The sequence below is a fragment of the Myxocyprinus asiaticus genome, chromosome 28, assembly GCF_019703515.2.
Source record: "Myxocyprinus asiaticus isolate MX2 ecotype Aquarium Trade chromosome 28, UBuf_Myxa_2, whole genome shotgun sequence".
NCBI lineage: Eukaryota > Metazoa > Chordata > Actinopteri > Cypriniformes > Catostomidae > Myxocyprinus > Myxocyprinus asiaticus.
The window spans coordinates 7069696-7090553 of record NC_059371.1 but is presented as its reverse complement, the minus strand read 5'-3'; the positions used below and the strand labels follow the sequence as shown (position 1 = coordinate 7090553).

The 20858-nt window shown below is 36.3% G+C and overlaps 1 protein-coding gene across 1 annotated transcript; it reads right to left on the bottom strand.

The window, feature by feature from the left end:
- Positions 1 to 2681: 2681 nt before the first annotated feature.
- Positions 2682 to 14180, bottom strand: LOC127418896 (cadherin-like protein 26). Its single transcript, XM_051659793.1, has 14 exons — positions 14062 to 14180; positions 12902 to 13024; positions 12529 to 12678; positions 11644 to 11776; positions 11366 to 11544; positions 10839 to 10970; positions 10468 to 10650; positions 8482 to 8789; positions 8209 to 8351; positions 7458 to 7676; positions 5286 to 5492; positions 4176 to 4297; positions 3972 to 4073; positions 2682 to 3512 (listed from the first exon to the last, which is right to left on the bottom strand). Exons 1-14 carry the CDS (start codon positions 14092 to 14094, stop codon positions 3348 to 3350), a joined length of 2199 nt encoding a protein of 732 aa, XP_051515753.1. The 5' UTR covers positions 14095 to 14180; the 3' UTR covers positions 2682 to 3347.
- Positions 14181 to 20858: the final 6678 nt, after the last annotated feature.

Genomic DNA, 20858 nt, shown 5'->3' with positions numbered 1-20858 from the left:
AGGTAGAATCCAAGACAATGAGTTGTGTGTAGCCTTCTAGTTTGTGGAGTGTGAACCTAATGGTTGGTCTCAATTTCAAATGACCTTAATTAAAGGCGATTAAGGACAAACATACTGTACTTTTAACTCTTGTTGAAAGAATTTGAACAGCTTGTGCCTGCAAATTTTATCTGGCAGCAGAGGGAGTGCTTGGCTCTCATGTAGATATATACAGGGGCTGACTGGCCATAGGGAGAACTGACACTTTTCCCTGTGGGCGAGCGAGAAGGACCTGGCTGCAGCCCGCAGAATGAGGTGGGGCTGCATATGGGGCGGATCTACACGTGTCGCCTGCCCACAACCTACTCTTATTGGCTTGTTCATCTTTCAAAGACATACATGATAGGAGATGTTGTCATCGTTCCCGGTGTTATCATTGTTTGAGAGAAATGTAATAGTTGAGCCAAACAATTTGATTATAGTGCTTAATTGTATGTAATATTCAATCCTTAATTCCATGGGTTTTATCCTACGTTAAAAGTGAGGAACAAATCGGGATTTAAAGGCTGAAACTGACATGAAAATGTTCTTAAAGAAATGACAACTGAGAAGCATGTATGAAGCATGTGTTTTTTGAGCTCATGCACCATCAGTATAGTATTAACAGTAAATTATATATGCCTCGTGCAATGTGCCTTATTTTCTGCTGTAACAGTTTATTCATTACCTGCCGTTGGTTTCTGTATGCATGTCAATTAGAAAGTAATTGTTAGACTGACGAGATAACAGAGCACACATTTTTGGAGCAAGGAGGGGAGATAATCGTTTACAACCCTTCAATGAAATTAATATGAATCAATAAAGAATATGAGCGAAAGCATCGCAACTTTCTCAAGAATGGAAGAACAATTTTCATCAATTCATCGGCCTCTTGTTTACTACTGTTGAAGGCATAAATTAAAATGACAAAATTCCTAAAATGCAGAGTAATCAATAGATTGAGCAGGTGCAGATGGTGTGCATAAAGCAAACTTGGTCAATGAACGAATCTATTATTAATTATGCAAAATAATCACTCATGATGATGAGCTGTTATGGCAGATACCGGGAGAGTAAAAGTGCATGCATAACTGTTCTCATTTTTTTTCGAGAATTGCCAGTTGCATACAAGCACGTCTTATGTATGAATTAATGAATGAATGAACGAACAACATGTGTATTTGTATTCTGTCCCCTAATATTATGATATTTGAAAATATGTTTATATTAAGAATCATTATGTCTTTAAAACTTTTTTGAGAATTAAAGTGTAATTTACAGTTAATTTACAGAAGATGGTGCTGTTGGTTTTCATAAACCATTTGTCGGGTGTATTTGCATCAGAACTAATAACAATGCAATTACAATTGTGTGTGTGTCATATATATTAAAATGTTTATTTTACAACAATTCTAATACACTTTTTTTTCATTTGAACTCTAGATATTAAAAAAAATTACATATTTTATTGTTATTTTAATTCATTTCTCTAACCATGCATTATAATGAAGGCTTTGTGAAACTGCAACTTTTTGAATAACAGATTTGAATGACAGCAGATGCATTGACACATTTGTTCATCATTCCATGTGACTCAGTCCTGCTAAATTTGTTTGAAATGACACGTGAGGTACAACACAAAGTCATATCACTTGCGAGATATAGCACTAAAATCAAAATTATTTTGCTAATCATTTTAACATTGACTACGACCGCATTAATATTAGAACTGAATCTTCGGCATAGTAGGATTAGTAATTTTGCCCTCCGCTCATGTTTTCAACAAGATTAAAACAGCAACATGCTGCATGCTCAGTCTGACTCCTATTTATTTGCAAAGAACTGTGAGGTACAGAACAATTTCATATCACTTACGAGCCACATCACTATAATCAAAATTATCGGGATGAACTATTTTGAAACGCACCTATAAAAGATGACTGAGCCAATGAGAGTAAGTTATGGGCGGAGCCCCGCCCCATGTATTGCTCCGCCCCATTCTGCAAGCTGCAGCCAGGTATACTCGCCGCAAAACAGAGCAGAACGGGTGGCCATAAGCTGAAAGAGGCCGCCACGTTATGCCGAATGGGCCGCAACTGGCTGAAGAGGGTTGCAAATTTTGGGCCGGTTTCTATGTAAAATCCAGGGCCGATTTCTCTTCCCAGTCCGCCCCTGGATATATAATATTGTTCACGTAAACGAGTGCACATGAAGGTTGACTGCAGTGGTGCTATCAGTAGACTACTGGTCAATAAAGCCTTTTAACAAAGGTGTGTAGGACAATTGAATGGAAATCAAGTAATGAAAGGGTGAAATATTTAGTTTGATGTTATACAAACAGAAAATCCCTCCCCGGAAGTCCAAAGGCTAACAGAGACAATCTTTAAAATGATCAAATAATTATGTTAAGGAATTTGTAGGATGAATAATCTCTGCTGTAACAGAAAATACAAACTGCAAACTGCTACTGTTTGAAACTCTGACATGTTTAATCTAGAACTGGGACTCGGCTTGTTAGTGGTGATTGCTCAGCCAGCCATGTTATTGTCCAACATACTTCAGATGTTGTATCTCTGTGTATTGATGGAGTCATTGAGGTCATGTCGTAAAATTATGTTCATTATTATTAATAAATAATGATGTCTAAAATCACAATATACCTTTTTTCTTTTATTGGACAACAATAAATAAATCTACATTAGGAATATATATATATATAATTCCAACAACACAACACACAAACTACCGAATTCATATAACAAGATATTCCTTCATATAAATGTAGAGAACTCTTTTCCACCAATATTTCTCTATACAATTTCATCTCTACCCAGCCCAAGCATGTTTATGAATAAGCATTAATGAATTTACATAGATACAATTACATATGTGTAAATCGGGGGTAAAAAACCAAACTATTTGTTCCGATGTAGGATTCCAATAGACTGGCCCCTTGAAGGTCTCTGCGTTGTTCTGTCTTTTCTGAGCGCTGAAGTAAAGCAATTATTGTTAATTCACACTTTCGATTCCGTTATTCATTTTATCTGACTCCAATTTTAAGTTGACCTCTAATTTATATTTAAGCTCTAATTCATTTCTGATCATTCTTTTAATTTAAAATTTTTAGGTGATTGATTACTCTAAATCCTCTTCTATTCATTGTCCTTTCGATCTTTGGAGACTTGCTTTGTGTCTGATCATGGAAATACAGTACATCAAAATGATAGTGTATACAATTCATATAGTGTAAACAATACACACATTAAACTTTTTCACACATAGTGCAAACCTTCATGAATCTATTACATCTTCTTGTGACCTTTCATCCTTCACAAGACCTTCCATGGCATATATTTTACATCTGGTTGAGAAATTTCAGGATCTTGGAGTTTAACTGAAGTGAAGTTGCTGTCTCGATTACAGAGGACATCAGTCTGAACACCAGCCTCAAAGTATCGATGGGGCTCAAAAACACAATTTTCACCGAAACACCCCTAGACATGGAGACAACACTTGTCTATAATTTTTCACAATTTCAATCACTTAGCCTAAAACCCATAAACATAAGCCTACATTTTGTAAATGTCTATGTGCATTTCCATATACATCGTCAATTAACTCTTCTGAGGTAATTATTATACTGATTTCCGGTCACACTTTACAATAAAGTTTGTAAACATAAGTTTGCAAATTAGTTAACATGAACTTACAGTGAACAATATTTTTTCACCACTTAATAATCTTAATATGGATTGCAACCTAACTAACATGAATTAACAATGATCAATTGTATTTTCATAAATGAACATTAACTAAAGATAAATAAATACTTTAAAAATATATTGTTCATGTTAGGTCATGATACCTATTGCATTTACTAATGTTAACAAAATCAACCTTATTGCAAAACTTAAACTTAAGTGTCACCTGATAAGATGAGTCTTCAGCCATACCTTAACATCTCCAATGTCTGTTGACTCAATCATGCCATCAGAGAAAAGGATATCACTTGAAGATGCCTTTGTCGGCAAGCAATCTGCATAACTGTACGGCATCTGTGTAAATAATTCAGTTAGATTCAGTTCAGTTTAATTCAGAAGATATTTCAGTCTTACAGTATAATGAAATATTGAAAAAGTAACTCTCCAGTGTTTTACCGTGCAGTCAGTTCCACGGCTTTCTGTGTTGTATTGAATAAGAGATTGGGCAGATCCCTCCAGCTGTAACATTATAGGTTTCTTCACCCTACATCTGATCAGGCAAGCCATCAACAAGGTACCTATTTTTTTTAATCACACACAAACAGCATTATTAGATTCACAACTTCAGTGACATCCACCACATGGCCAAATGTTTTGTGCACATCCCCTTCGGGTTTGGCTATACTGTTGACCCTTTAGTTCCAGTAAAGACCTTAAAGGGATAGTTCAACCAAAAATCCTCTCATCATTTACTCACCCGCATGCCATCCCAGATGTGTCTGACTTTCTTTCTACTGCAGAACACAAATGAGTATTTTTAGAAGAATATCTCAGCTCTGTAGGTCCATACAATGTAAGTGAATGGTGACCAAAACTTTGAAGCTCCAAAAAGTACATAAAGACAGAATAAAATTAATCCATATGTCTCCAGTCATTTAATCCATGTCTTCAGAAGCAATTTTGTAGGTGTAGGTGAGAAATAGATCAATATTTAAGTCCTTTTTTACTATAAATACTTTCTACTTTCACTTCCTTTCTTCTTTTGTTTTTGCCGATTTGCATTCTTCATGCATATCGCCACCTACTGGGCTTAATTTATAGTAAATGCCTTAAATATTGATTTGTTTCTCACCCACACCTATCATATTGCTTCAGAAGACATGGATTAAACCACTGGAGACATATGGATTACTTTTATGATGACTTTATGTGATTTCTGGAGCTTAAAATTTCTGGCGACCATTCACTTGCATTGTGTGGTTCTACATGTGTGTTCTGTAGAAGAAAGAAAGTAATTCACATCTGGGATGTCATGATAAGGTGAGTAAATGATAAGAGAATTTTCATTTTTGGGTGAACTGTCTCTTTAATGCTATGGCATACAATGGCCCTCATTTTTTTAGATACAGAGACTGGAAATCATTACATTGTTCTTTTGAAGTCAAAAATAAGATAAATTTAGAATTTATTTTTTTTCTTCCCGTAAGCAAACATATTTTCACAAAGATTAGTTGTCTCCTCAAAGCAAACTTCATAAAACAGGATTCTGTTTGACCCAGTACTTACCCAGTAGTATTAAGATGCTGATGACTATGACAACAATGGCAATGATGTTCAGCTTTATTGTATTGCATTCTGCAGTAATGGTACAGTCACAGACACGTACTGTGAGTGTCTGAAGTGAAAACTGGCCCTGGTTGTCCGAGATCTTCAGGGTGAGTTCATGATCGCCTGTATGTACAACTCCCTCTTTGATCAATGTCACAGCTGTGCCTATCCAGACAGGAGAAAACAAATATATGAAGCATTACATTTGAATCTGTACAAAACAGAAACTTTGAACAGTGCATTGCAAGCGTGCAGTCTTGTTATATAACTTACGTAAGGTTCTTGGTTACTGTGACGGTAACAATCCTCAGTACCCAAGGGGGCGATAGAGTTACAAACAATAACATCTGTGCCAGGGCCTGGATATCTCAGCGAGTAAAGACGCTGACTACCACCCCTGGAGTCGCGAGTTCGAATCCAGGGCACGCTGAGTGACTCCAGCAAGGTCTCTTAAGCAACCAAATTGGCCCAGTTGCTAGGGAGGGTAAGAGTCACATGGGGTAACCTACTCGTGGTCGCTATAATGTGGTAATTTGCAGGTACACCACCAATGACTGGCAACGGGACTTTAAAACAGAGAGAGTCTTTTTCTACCATTCCCTCAGTGAAATCTGCTGGTGGTGAAATATTTACCTCGGCCATTGATATTAATAATGCTTTTAAAGGGGGGCCTGTGTAGCTCAGCGTGTAAAGACACTGACTACCACCCATGGAGTCGCAAGTTCGAATCCGAACTTGATTTGAGTCAAGCTGAGTGACTCCAGCCAGGTCTCCTAAACAACCAATTTGGCCCAGTTGCTAGGGTGGGTAGAGTCACATGTGGTAACCTCTTCATGGTCACTATGATGTGGTTCTCACTTTCGATGGGGCGTGTGGTGAGTTGTGCGTGGATGCCGGAGAATAGCGTGAAGCCTCCACATGCTCTATATCTCCGCAGTAACGTACTCAAGCGGATTGACGATCTCAGACACGGAGGCAACTGAGATTCATCCTCCGCTACCCAGATTGTCACTACGCCACCATGAGGATTAAGAGCGCATGGGGAATTGGGCATTCCAAATTGGGGAGAAAAGGGGAGAAAAATAAAGAAATAAAATAAAATAATAATAATTATGTCTGTGCCATTATACCGGAAATGTTATTATTCATGTAGCTATCTGTAAACGTCGACTTTAACAAACTGCTCATCAAGATTCTCCTTAAACACTTGCTCTGCCATGACATAGATGAAAAAAACAGACCATTCTGCACATAATATTTTATTATGTAGATATTAAGCTATATCTGAAATATATATGAAAATAACTTTAAACATTCCATTAGCAAGGTAAATTCCAAGTATTTATAAAGTTACAAATGAAGTTACGGTGGTGAGTGATTCGAAGTGATATTTCAGCAGTTAACAAATGACAGGGACACTTAAGTAGCACATGAAATGCATTCTCACTCATTCGTGTTAGGTGCAATTTTAGGAAAAGCTCCTAGAAAAGGAACGAATGTTCATAACCTTGCACATAAAGCACATTCTTAAGAGTTAAGATCCAATCAGTATCTTAAATGCAGACCTGGCTGTCTAGATTTACTTAATTGCTCAGACTAAGTTATTGTAAAGACGAGTTCCCACTCAGAAGTTGCACATGAATTTACGTAATAAACAGGAAACTCAGAGATCATTTTGATACCTGAGTTTCTGAGTTGGGAGAAGATGTAAACTTTCAACATGGCTAAGGAGACAGGTTTTATTATTTTTTCTAAATACAGGTAATTGTTAGCGCTTGCCATTTCGGTCATATTAATGCATGTATATCAGGAACGGTTTGATGCATGTTGTACATTTTTACACTGTGAAAACAGTTTGTATTTTACCAAAATTCTATAATCATCAGCAAGCTAACTGAGTAATTTGTGTTATGGTGTCAAAATAAAAGTTCCTCAAGAAATATACGGAACCTAGTATCATCCATGTTTGCTTTTCTTATAACAACAACTTCAGAAGTGGGAAGTTGGATAATTCCGATAGCACATGAAGGAAGCATAAGCTATGGGTTTACAGTATGAATTTATAGGTCCAGGTGCATTTGGTTGATATTCCAATGTTAATCAAGAGAGGAAATGTGGAGTTTTTGTTACCATAGCTGGAATGAAGCTTCCATTTTCCCTCAACATCTCCCACAAGCTTGAAGTGGAATGGCACGCTATATGGATGCAGGTCTGGGTCAGCAGCTGTTATGTTAATGGTCGTCTCAGACAAGCACATGTACAGTTTGTCGACCTCTAGCATTGGTGAATTATCATTCTCATCTCTCAGATGTATAATTAAAGTCCCGGTGCCAGTCATTGGTGGTGTACCTGCAAATTACCAATAAAAATGATCTTAGTACATGAATGTCGTTCAGCTGGAAAATACATGACTAGCAGCAAAGGGAATGCAAGCACTATTAAAGCCTGGTTAACCAAAGAAAGGCAAATTAAAGCACAATGTTAACTTTATTTTAACATTTTGCTTGCTAAAGCAAAACTTGACACCATGATGCCAGGGTGTTGTTGGAGCATTCCAGGGCATTGCTATGCGGTTGCTATGGTTGCGAGTGTTTTTTTTTTAGCTTGTTTCTATGTGGTTGCTGGGGTGTTGCTAGGGTTGCACCATATTTTGTTGCTATTGTGTTCTGGGTGGTTGGTAGGTAGTTGCTTACTAGCCCAAGTCAAAAAAGTCTTTATTCTGGTCTCTAGATATGGATTGGGTCCCTCCTTCAATGTAAGTCTGAGATTTTGCGTTGAATCACTATTGAAAGTAATAGTGCAACTAACCCTTAGTATAAGCAATAGTTATAATTTAGCCTTAGCAAGCACAACAGATAAAATAAAGTGATTTATATCTCACCATTATCAACAGCATATAAGATGACAGTGTAAGTATTGCCCTTTACGAAAGGTGATTCCCGGTCTAAAACTTTAGCTGTAGATACAAGACCCGTTTGTGAATCTACAGTTACCCAGCCATCTACATCTTCTCCTCTGATGAACCTACATGAAGGGAAATGATAAGAGGTGAAAGGGAAATCTTTTGTGAAATTAATTATTGTGGAATGCCATGTTCCCACAAGAAGTTCCCTTCATTCCCTACATTAAAAAGAAATAAAAACAAACTAATTACATTACTGAATTTGAGTTATAGTGATCGTGGTCCTCAGCTTTGAACGTCCACAGGCTGTGTCCAATTTCCATGTTCTCCATTACGCTCACATGTTTGATGTTTTCTATGAATATCGGCGGGTCATTGACATCTTCTATAATAATGTTGATCGAATGGGACTCTGATGTAGAACTGGACCTGCCTCTGGAGTTTTCTACATCCCACTGTCCATGTTCGGGACGCCCTCTGACTCTACAGGTGAATAAGGGCTCTTCATTCTCTACGCTGACGGTCAGTTTCAAACTGGACTGCTCTTCATAATCCAATGGCTGGGAAAAGAATGAAAGTCACATTATGTTTATTACAGCTACAGTATCAATATGGACCATATGTTTGACTCAGTGTCTAGTAAGATTTGATGATGATGCAACTTTCCTAAATCTTTTCGCATCATGATCACCTAAAGTGTATATGTGTGTGTTAGACAATATTAGAATCCTGTTTAATATTTAGATTTGTGGTCAACAAACATGGGGTTGTAATGGCTGATTTTCACCCCCAGTTCTAAATATGTGATTACAGCCTTTCAAAGTATAGTTACCCCTAGAATCTTAACTATAAAGTTCTACATTATTTCAACCCCGTCAGTAAGTTTGAAATTCATAACTTATACAGTAGTTTGAATAGATATCTGAGTAATTATTTTGGTAATATAACTTTTTATTAAACAGCTCTCTGGAAAACTCAATTCTGATTGGTCAATGGTGCCATACAGCAGTCAGATGTTGCTCTGTATCTACTGCACATCCGGGGATTTAGACGAATCAGACCGCTCATCCGGGTTCAGAGAGCTGTCTCTGCTGCTTCTTGGCTCACTGTGCAATCACTACAAGTAAGCTAATAAAATAATTTCAACCCAAATCAATGTTTCATGTGCATTTATTTATTTATTTGGCAAGTAGTCTTGTAATAGTCTGAATAATGAGGAGTCAGATGATCATTTCCTCAAAAAAAACACCAACTGAACTCTGACGTAAACCGGAGGTTGATTTCAGCTGTCTAGTAATTTATTTCTTCTCAGATTACATAATTTCAACACTAATCAATATTTTATGTTCAAGTATTTATTTATTTGGTTAGTAGCCGTGTAATATGCAGGATCATGTACAGTCAGATGGTTGTTATCACAAAATAAACCCCTTCAGGCTGATACAAGTTCTGACCTCCCTGTTGGGGTTTATTGTGCGATAACAATCGGCTGACTGTATTATCCCTTACATAACTTTCAGTGTGCCTTGTAATAACACATTATAATTGAAAAAAACAAATACATACAAAATTACTTTATTTATTTATTTATAAACCTATTTGAAAAAATGATGCATTTCAATTTTATAACATAATTCCATTAAACTTAATTGTGTGATTAAAATTACATTAATAAAATGTAAAATATTTTTGTTTTTTATTTTATTTTTTAAATTACTCAATTCAATTTTATGGAATTTTGCTATGAAATTGAAATAAATAAAATTAATAACATATGACACTTCTCTTTCAAGAACTTGTTTTGCATGAACGCTCTTACATTCAAATATCTCAGGGTTGAAAGTTATGTGGTTATTTTAGTGCAAAATGTTTTATTATGGCCATAATCACTGTAGCAAATATCACTGCACCATACAGTATACAATGAATATTTATACACTGTGCCAAGATACATTGTGCATATTCTGTGTTTTCTCAGATAAATGCCTAGTCATAAGAAGTGAATATACAATATTTTAATTTCAGTAAAAGCAAAAATCAGGACAGTATTTTAGGTATTTTCATTCATTAATTACTTAATTTTTTTTATTTTTTATTTATTTGCACTTTTACATTGACCACTAAAGAAATAAAATCAAATCTATCAAATAATGTGACTGAGTTCAGCAGTACAGTAGGTCATGGGACACAACTGGCACAGTTTCCACAGAATACCCCATTATGACCCATATATCTTACCTCAGTGACAGTTATGACTCCATCATTGGTCTCAGGATCAGTCTCAATCTTGAAGTGCTGTGATTGTTCACCCTGCAGAGAGTATTTGGCCCTCCAAGCTGCTGTTCCTCTGCTGTCTTTATCTGTCACCTGCAGTCTACAAACAGGTTCTCCATGCTGTCCCTCTCTGACCTTCTCACATGTCTGCAGCACACATGACAATAGCCATCAAACATACAGTATTTCCATCTAGACAAAATGCTGTGCTATTTCTTACCAGCTTAACGATAGTCTACTGTAAATAGCACTGATAAAAAACAAGTCAATCAGCATTACAGAAATGGTGAAATCGTGACATGTTAGAAGACTAAAACAAATTTATGTGTACTCACCATTTTACCAACGAATTCTGGAAGATTATTGTTTTTGTCGATAACATTCACTATCACTGTACTTGTGCTAGAGAGTTGCACCTTCTCCCCATGATCCTTTGCTTCAACCAGAATAGTGTACTTTTGGGTGTCCTTTATAGAAAAGTGTATAGAGCAAATTTAGTATACAAGATTGAATTATGCATTTAGTAACTATAAATTGAAACTGTGAAAAACTGTTTTCTGAAACATATTATGAAATAAGAAATGACTTCAATAAGTCTGGCCCCAGTGTTTCAGTGCATTCAAAATGTGGAAATAAAGAGAAATATACTATAAGGATGCACTATATGGCCAAAACTATGTGGACATCCAAACACCAAACCCATATGTGCTTGTTGAACTTTTGGCAAAATAGTTTTATTTAACACTATTCTTTTTCTACTTCCCCAATTGCCAATGTACAGTTAACTGCTAACATGCAAATTTACATGAATTGCTTACTATCAATTATATCAGCATCATGAAATTAGCATAGTGTTTTTTACCTCATAATTAAGACAGCCCATGAAAGATATTTCCCCTGTTGTATCTCCCTCAGTTTGCTGAATGAAGAACTCAGCGTTGGAGGGAGTGGGAGTGACTGAAACAATTCTGAAAGTAAACATCGAATTTGCTGAGCCATCCTGGTCACCATCGTTTGCCAGCATTGTGACCAAATGCTTACCTGAGGGAAGGAAAACCAGAAGAGGGGCATGGAAAATGTTGATCTATTACCAAGGAGACCAGTTGGTGTAAAACACGTTTTGTATGTTGAAGTCAGTACCTTGTGGTGTTGATTCATCTATTGTGGTTTCATAAACTGGATCACTAAAAACAGGTGCGTGGTCATTAACATCCAGAACCTCAATATCCACGACAAACTTAGAGTCTGAGTTTTTGTCAGCTTCAAATGTGATCTGGAGGTGAATAGAATGGAAAAATGGGTGCATATGCTGTTACAGATATTTTTCACCCAAAAATGAAGAAGTCCAAACTCGTATGACCATCATTCTTTTCTATAAATCAACCGTGAACATTTGTGACAACATACCCCAACAGCAGCACTTATAAGCTTGAAAGCTCCAGTTCCATTCATTGTTATAATTTGGAAAAGAGCAACCACATTCTTCACTTTTATTTTTACATTTGTGTTCCACGGAAGAAAGAAAGTCAGTCCCACTTTATATTAGGTGTCTACTCTGAACTAACATTAAAACACATACAATACAATGTATTTATTTTGTAACTACATGTTGTTCTGCAAAATTCTCACAAGATTCACATTTATTGCTACTGAGGTTGAAGTACTGGCAGGTTTAGGAGCAGGGTTAGGGTTAGGGGTTAGGTTTCAGGGTGAAGGTTGAGTTAGGGTTAGGGGTAAGGTTAACAGTGTAACTACAGACATAATTAAATGCAGGTACTATAAATGTAAATACAATGCAGCAGCACTTATGCTCATAATTGTATCAAATTCTTAAGTATGTAGTAGTTAAAGATAAGTATTTAAAGAGGTCCAGAACGGCATATGAGCTTGACATCAACTATTAAACTAGTCCTTTAACATGCTTGTAACCATTGACTACAATATCATTACTGACAGATTATACTTTATCACTACAGAAAACTCTCACTGCAAATAAGGATTTAAAAATGAATGGTGTTGATTTACTGTTAATCTCTTGTATTCCTCGTAGTCGACTTTCCCATGAACATAGATGGATCCGTCAGTCTTATCAATAGACAGAATTCCCTTGGGATCTTTGTCAATGCCCTGTCCATGAATGAAGTATTCCTTGATAACATTCTTCTCAGTACTTAACTGAGAGAAAAGAAACATTATTGGTTGAGGACAAATACACTGAAGATACTTCTTTTTCTTCAGATTTTTCTTGTTTTCAAGAACCAACAGACCTAAAATGTTTTCATACATTTTTTATCCTCAGTGTTTTTAAAACTATGATTTCTCTTTAGTTTTAACAGTTTATCTTCTGCTGTACACCTGAGATGGCTGACTGTTGGAAAATTTTTGCAATATAACCTACATCTCCCAGTTTGTATGGGAAAGGACCAATTTGCTCCTCTTCCATAGACAGTGAATCCACAATCCATGCACGTTTTTTGCGTATGTTTTGTTTTGATGGGGTTGCACAATGAATGCAGACACTCTGCAGAAAGAAAATGAAATATTACACAAACATTGCATCAGATAATAATTTCATAGGATTCACACAGTATTTTAGATTTGAATTACTTTAAATTTTATTTTATTCATTTAAATATAATTTCCTTGTTGTACATTTAGAGCAATTACAATGTACTTAAAATTCCATCACTTCACAAATTGTCCTTTATCTAACACATTTGTAAAAAAAAAAAAAAAAAAAAAAAAATCCACAGTTTCATCTTAGACATATTTAAGCCATTTTATAATTTTGGCTAATTGAAGCCTGCAATCTATCAATGAATATAGCACATAAAAAATGGAGACCTGGGCTAGTTGTCACACTATTTCCACCTTTATTGCTCAGGAAAATAATATAGTTCATGACAATATTTTCACAACTGGAACCAGCTTTAAAGCTACATTTTAAACTATCGAAGCAGACAATTATTCATTAAACAACAAAAATGTAAAAAGAAACATACAAATTGATCAAACCACTGTTTTCCCCAACAAACATTTGCCCAATAAACAATTGTATAAAAATAACATCTTTTAAAACTCATGTGACAACCTGCCCTGACCTGACATTTATGAGAAAAAAAAAAAAAAAACTAGGACACTTCATTATATAATTGACTCTTGCCTGAATGTATGCCAGTGTGGTTTTAACTGTTTACCCAACAGCTATGTAATAATATGCTACTGAAATTTTAGCTTGGACAGCAGAATTCACAAAAATGATCCTTATTAAGATTTTGCACAATTGATGTTTAAAACTAACAGACAAAAGCACCGCTAGAGAAAACAAGCAATTGTGTAATTAAAAAACCCCAACAACTTACTGAATAATAGTTCTAGTTACAACTAATGCCAAAAGTTTGTCTAAAGTAAGTAAAAAAAAAAAAGAAAAAAAAAGAAAAAATAGCAATAGTTCACTCTCTTTCACTCTCCCGGCAATGGAAGCTTTAATTTTCACTAGATTGCTAAAACTGCATTATTTAACTGATAAAACATTTCAAAATCAGTAATGTTACTTACTAAAACAAGGAAAGCAAGCACAATAGTCCTCATTTTAAGCAGTGAGATTGACCGGTAAAGATCTTTGCTTCTTCTTGCCTTAGTTGTGCTTTAAACAAATGCAAATGGATGTGAGACAGGTTGACTGTATTTAAAGCAAATCTGGGAGGGTGATTTGAGATAAGTTCTCTGGAAATTCATACAATACTAGCCCACAAACAACTTTAACAACCAATTGTCTGGTTATTTCTAAGGAATCGATGCGTTCAAGTTTGTGGACCACAAATTCCAGACATAGTTCAAGAGAAGGAAGCAGGAAATATCAGATACTTCAGGAGGCCGAAATGCAATAAATAGATAATTATATTGTTTCAGTGAAGAACAGTTGTATAAGTTAAGTATTTGGACATTTGACTGGTATAGATCTTTTTTTATCATTCCATTCACCCTCATGTTGTTCCAAACCCAACTGAACCAGTAGAATTCTCAAAAGGAGAAATTTTGAAGACTGTACTGGTCGCTTCATTCCGTGCAATTAGAGTGAATGGGGACTGAAGCTTTCAAGCTCCAAAAATCTTAGATGTACCATAAATGTAGTCCATATGACTTGTGTGCTACATTTAAAGTCTTCTTAAGTAATATGGTAGCTTTGTGTGACAGACTGAAATTTTAATTGACATTCACTGGAAATCTTGTCTTGAAAATGTTGCTAAACATCACTGGTCACTGTAATGACTTCAGACCAACAACCTTGTGTGATGAACAAATGCTTTACTGATTGGTAGCATCCCACTCAGACAGTGACACATTTGATGACCAGCATTCGACAACAGGCGGTTGCGGGAAAACCCTTTCTTAAAGCTGTAGTGCCATGTTGATGGTGTTATCTCTACACAGGGGAATCTGGAATATTCATCCAAAACAACTAGAAGATGGTCACCAGAGGGGAATGGACCACAAAAGTCTACAGAGACATTCTGCCATGGACCTTCAGGTAACTCTGACATCTGGAGCGGTTGATGTTTGCTGTGAGCAGTTGATGCTTGACAGGGAATGCAGGCTGATATTAATTGTTCTGCCTGTTTGTCTATTCCTGGGAACCAGAATTTTTCTCTCAACAGCTGTTTTGTTTTGACTAAACCCTGATGGCCTTCATGTGTGAGTTCAAGTGCTCTGCGTTGCAGGACCCTTGGCATGACAGTGCGGTGTCCTCTGAGAATTACGCTCCTGTCATCCAGGATGGTAAGCTCCTCTCTGACATTGTAGAATGATTTTAGATCAGACTGATCACGCTCTGTGGTGAAGTGATCATAAAATGTGTGCCATTGACCAGTGTGGGCAATGTTGATAATATGCTGAAGCAGGCGATCCTTTGATGTTGCAGTCTTTACTTCCTCCAGCGTCATGGCTTTGGGGATTGCATTAGTAGCAATAAAGTTGACATGTATTTTTGTGTCAACGTCATCTGTGATGGAGGACATGTGGAGTTGCGGCGAGTGGCGAGACATATAGTCTTTGTCTTCCCTGCTTTGTAAATTACCTTGTACTTGTAAGGCTGAAGTCTGAGAGCCCATCTTTCAATTCGTGCTGGCGGTTTTGATTTAAGATTGTTGAAGATTAGCTCTAGGGTTTTGTGGTCTGTGATCATGTCGAATTCAGCACTGTAGAGATATAGATAGAAGTGTTCACAGCTCCAGACGATGGCAAGAGCTTCTCTTTCTGTCTGGGAGTACTTCTGTTTGACTGGGGTTAATGCCCTGCTTGCATAAGCAACAATATATGCTTGATTAGTGTTCTTGTCTTTCTGAGCGAAGATAGCACCAAGGCCAACTGGACTAGCATCGACAATCACATTGGTTTCTCTTTCAGGGTGGAAGTAGCTCATCACAGGGGCATTTACTAGTCTTTCTTTAAGAGTCGTCAGTGCATCTGCTTGCTCTTTACCCCAAAGCCATTCTGAGTCTTTCTTTGTGAGTTTTCTCAAAGATTGTGAGACTGAAGAATAGTCAGGAATGAATCTTGCACTGTAATTGGCCATTCCTAGAAGGCTTCTTACCTCACTCTGAGTTTGTGGAGGTGTCATACAGGTGATTGCCTCAATTTTTTTTTGGTCCTTGTTGATTGTTAGGTTGTTTTCATGCAATCTATTGTGGGCATCTGCTGTGGTGCCATATACCAGGATGTCGTCACTGAAATTTCTGACTCCAGTGATACCTTGCAGGACCTGTTGAATGGTATTTTGAAAGACTTCAGCTGCAGATGAGATAGCGAAAATGAGCCTTTTATACCTTCTCAGTCCAACATGGGTTGAAAATGTTGTGATGTATCTGGACTCAGGTGCTAGCTCAAGCTGGTGATAACCTGAGTTGAGGTCCAGTTTAGAGAATATCACTGCTCCTTTGAGATCATGGATAATGTCATCCACCGTTGGTGAAATGTGTCTCTCTCTGAGTACAGCTTGGTTTGGCAAGCGCTTGTCAATGCAAATGCGTATCTTTTCTGGATTTTTGGGCTTAGGCATTGCTACAATGGGTGAGACCCGTGGTGTTGGACCTTCCACTTTTTCTATGATGCCTTGATCTTCAAGGAGTTGCAGTTCTTTCTCCAACTTTTTATGGATGTGGAAAGGGATGTGACGATGCAGCTGGATGACAGGCTTGACACTGTCATCAATGTGTAGCTTAACTTGAACACTTTTCAGTTTTCCAATGCCCTTCGTAATGTTTGGGTATTGTCGCATGAGCTGATCAGCAACAGAAAGGGTAGGCTGAAATATGTCTGCAGAGTAGACAATGTGAATGAATCCAAGTTCTGAGGCTGTTTTGTGACTGAGTAGTGAACCATGTTCACTTTGAACCACATAGAATGTTGCTTCAGTGGTTCTTCCGTGAGCTGAAACATCAGTGGTTAGCTTGCCAAGCAGTGGAAGAGGGTGTTGCTTGCCATACGGTAATATTTTCTTGTTTGTTGGTTCCAGTTTTGTCATCATATTTACTCTGTCATGGGCATTTTTGTCAAGAAGATTGACTGTGGCTCCAATGTCAATTAGTATGTCCAGAGGTTGTTGAGATATCCAGACTTTTGTCATTGGTTGTTTGATGTTTGAAAGTGCTTGCATGACATAGACATATTCATCGTCTGTACTTGAGGTTGCAGCTGACTCTTGGTCTCTTGGTGGGCTGTTTTCCTTTATCTGTATTGTTCTCACTTTATGTGTAATACTCTGTCTTTGTGGTGGTTTTGTATGTGTTCTGTGGTCTTGTTCCATGCGTAGTTTGCTGAAACAACAGCGTGCAAAATGATTTGGTTTGCCACAGGATTTGTATGACAGCCCTCTAGCTGGACATGCTGATGGTCCACCAGGATGTGGAAAAGAGCTGCCACAGTTTCTGCATGTTGACTGTTGTTTTCTTTGTACTGTTTTCTGTTGTTGGCTTTTACTTATCGTCTTTATTTTTTAAGTATGTCTTAGTTATTACTGCAACACGTTCGGTGTTACTGACTTGTGTGTTATTTTCAGTGCCAGCTGCCTGTGTGTCTGATGTTTCAAATGTTCTGGCTAGATCCAAAAGTTGTTTCAGTGTCAAACTGCTGTCTCTTAGTGCTCTCTTTAATAGTCGTGATGATGAACAGGTAAGTTTGATTTGAGATTTTATTTCTCTTTCTGCATTTGAAAATTCACAGGTTGTTGCAAGCTGTCTTAACCTGGTGTGGAAGGCATTAATTGTCTTTCCTGGTTTTTGTTTATCTGGAAATACAATGTGTTCCAAAGAAGGAAACAAAGTTATGCAAATTTCAAAAGACATGAGTGGGAGTAAATTAAGAGTTTTCATTTTTAGGTGAACAGTTAATTTAATGCTATAGCATACAATGACATCATAGCAAATAGTGTGCTTCCAACTTTGTGGCAACTTATTCACAAATTATTCACAATTCATTCACAAATCGGACAGTCCTTCTGAAGCATGAAAGTGTGAATCATCATGCATTGTAATTACATGAAAAATAGCAACTGGCTGGTACATTATGAAAAAATGTGTCCTTTGTGGTTCATGTAAGAAAGCCAAAGAGGTTTGGAAGGACATGAGGGTGAGTGTATGATGACAGATTTGTCATTTTATGCATATACTCTGTCTTTAAGAGGACAGATGGCCTATGCACATTGCTATTATTTTTGAGTTTCTATGTACATACTGTAGACTATCTGTCTTCTTTAAGGAAGAGATCACTAAAAAATGAAAAGAAAATATGTCACCATTTACTCATGCAATTCTTAAATCAAATGACTTTCTTTTTTGTGTGGAGTTATCAAGCGGTATTTCCAAGCTGCCATTTTCTATACAGTGAAAATGAAAAAAGGTAGCTTGGACATCCTGCCAAAGTCATAAAAGTTTGAATAAATGATGACAGAATTTTCTTTTTGGGGTCATCTAACTCTTTAAGGCACAGAGAAATGAGCATTTTTTTATGCTGCAGTTTTAAATAACTTTCTATTAAAACAGTTACATATTAGTTAATGCAGATGCCATCATGGTAAAACTGACAGCAGCATGTTCCATATACTGTTCAAAGGAATTAGACTGGCATGTGCCTCAGTTTCCTGAGTAGGCTATAAAGTGCTCTAAATATTTCAGACTTATTTGTCCCTACTGTAGCTCAATAAGAACCAAGCCTCAGTTTATTGTGCATTTTTAAAAGCAAACCTCATATCTGTGAATAATGTATGTTAAATCTGCTAACAGCACACAACAAAATAACAGCAGTTGTTTGTTCTCTGTGATTTCATTTTCTAAATATAGTGCCAGGTCCTTTAAAAAAAGAGAAAAGTATTTAGACTTTAACGGAAAGGACAACAAGACAATAAAGTCACGGAAGCACGTCTGACTTTGCACCTAGAGTACACACAGTTGACAAATAACATTACATGAGCGTCTTTATTCAACTCCAAGATTTTAGATGTTATGTATATGAATATATTAGAGAAAGTGTATATTTTATACTGTAGTGACTTTAACTGGTCAGTATTTCTTTTAGAATTTTCACCATATTAATTAATTTGCAAGTTTTTTTTGTTTTGTTTTTTGTGCAATTTACTTAGTCCTGCAGTGTGACTTTAACAGCATGCGGTTTCTCAGTGAAGCTAATAAAAAACTGCATGATATGAAGGAATTAGAAGAATGCTGTTTAAAATAGTTCAAGACTTCACACTTCAAGACATGTCATGTAAACAACACCTTTTAACTTTTACAAAATAGACTCTTTCTTTTGTAGAATATCAGTTCTTCTTCACCATAAACATGCACTTCATGAAGTCATTTCCTCATAAGTTTAAATATTTCTGTTGATCCAAGTAAACATTGGTTAATGGTAAACTAGATGGTGTACACATCATAAAATATCTTAAAGTTGCGAAACATCAGCAATTATTTTTCGACATAGGCTATTAATCATTGAGTAAAGCCTGAAGTTATATGTGTGTCACTATTGTTCCTGATTTAAATATGAAATATATGATATATTCCATGGTACTTAATAATGATCTGACTCATGTACTAAGGTATTTACTCCAAAGTAGTTCCAAGAACATCATGGTAGTACAATGGTATACAGCTGGGTTCAAAAGCTTTTACATTTGTCAAAGTTATGCTAATGTCCAAAAATTGGTTATTGTTTTATATGTAATGATCCAGAAACTTGATATTTACATGACAAAGTTTACATTACACATTACAAATCTCAATGCATGTGTCAATTATGTTATTATGTGATTACAAAGGAAAGCAATAATCAATTGGCCCTACTCCAAAGCAGAGCCTATACAGAGAGTCACAAACAACAGATAACTTGGGGTTGTTTTAAATTACAAGCTGCAGTGGAATAAATTAACTGAGCTCAGTGCTATGTTTAAAAATCTGGTTTAATTTAATATCAACAAGAAAAATGTCACTATGCACTTAGAAAAATGTCCACAGCCTATGTTATTTATTATTATTTTTACTTTTATTTTTTATTTTGCAGTTTCCAAAAGAAATGTCCACTGAGTGGCATAGTCAAGTTTTTCTCAGGAGACTTGGTTGTAAAATGTTCTATAGCACTTTTGTTGAGTGTTATTAATGTTTTACATTTGCTAGATTGGAAATGCCACTGTAGCAGAAGAGAGTCTTGTATCTTGAAACTGATATTTATTTGACCTGTTAAGAAAAAAATTATAAAACCAGATCTCTCAGGAAGTGAAGTTTCTACCCTCAGGCCACAAGTTGAGGGTGCTGCCATTCAGTTGAAACAGAGCAGCAAATCTTTTCAGGTGGGGTGCATACATGCAAACGGTGATGAGTCAGTGTCCTCCATTGGTAATGCTTGGTTTTATGGTTGTAGTTTTATCTGCAATACAATACATCAAATCATCCATCATGTTAAACAGTTATCTTCAAAAGTTACAAATGTTTTTTGTATTGTTTTTGGGTTTGGTTTGGCAGCAATATTACTAAAACATCAGCAATGTTCCTGTCTGTATGAATGAACAGCATGAAGAATACACAGAGATCAAGCCAGCATTTATTTGCTATAACTGTTACTATGTTGATGTTGATAAGGGGAAGATGCCTGTTCTTATCCATTTAAAAATGTATTAATAGTGTAGCTGGTGGGTTGTGAATAAACCACATGGGATACAAAAATATATTTTTGGGGTTTTATTCAGAGGGCTTTTTTATCAAAAAAGAAGAAGAAGAAAAACAGCAGTCGATGTGGCCGTATTGTATAAAAAAAAAAAAAAAAAAGAATAAGGAAAATAGTCAAGTAATTTTTATTTGTATAGC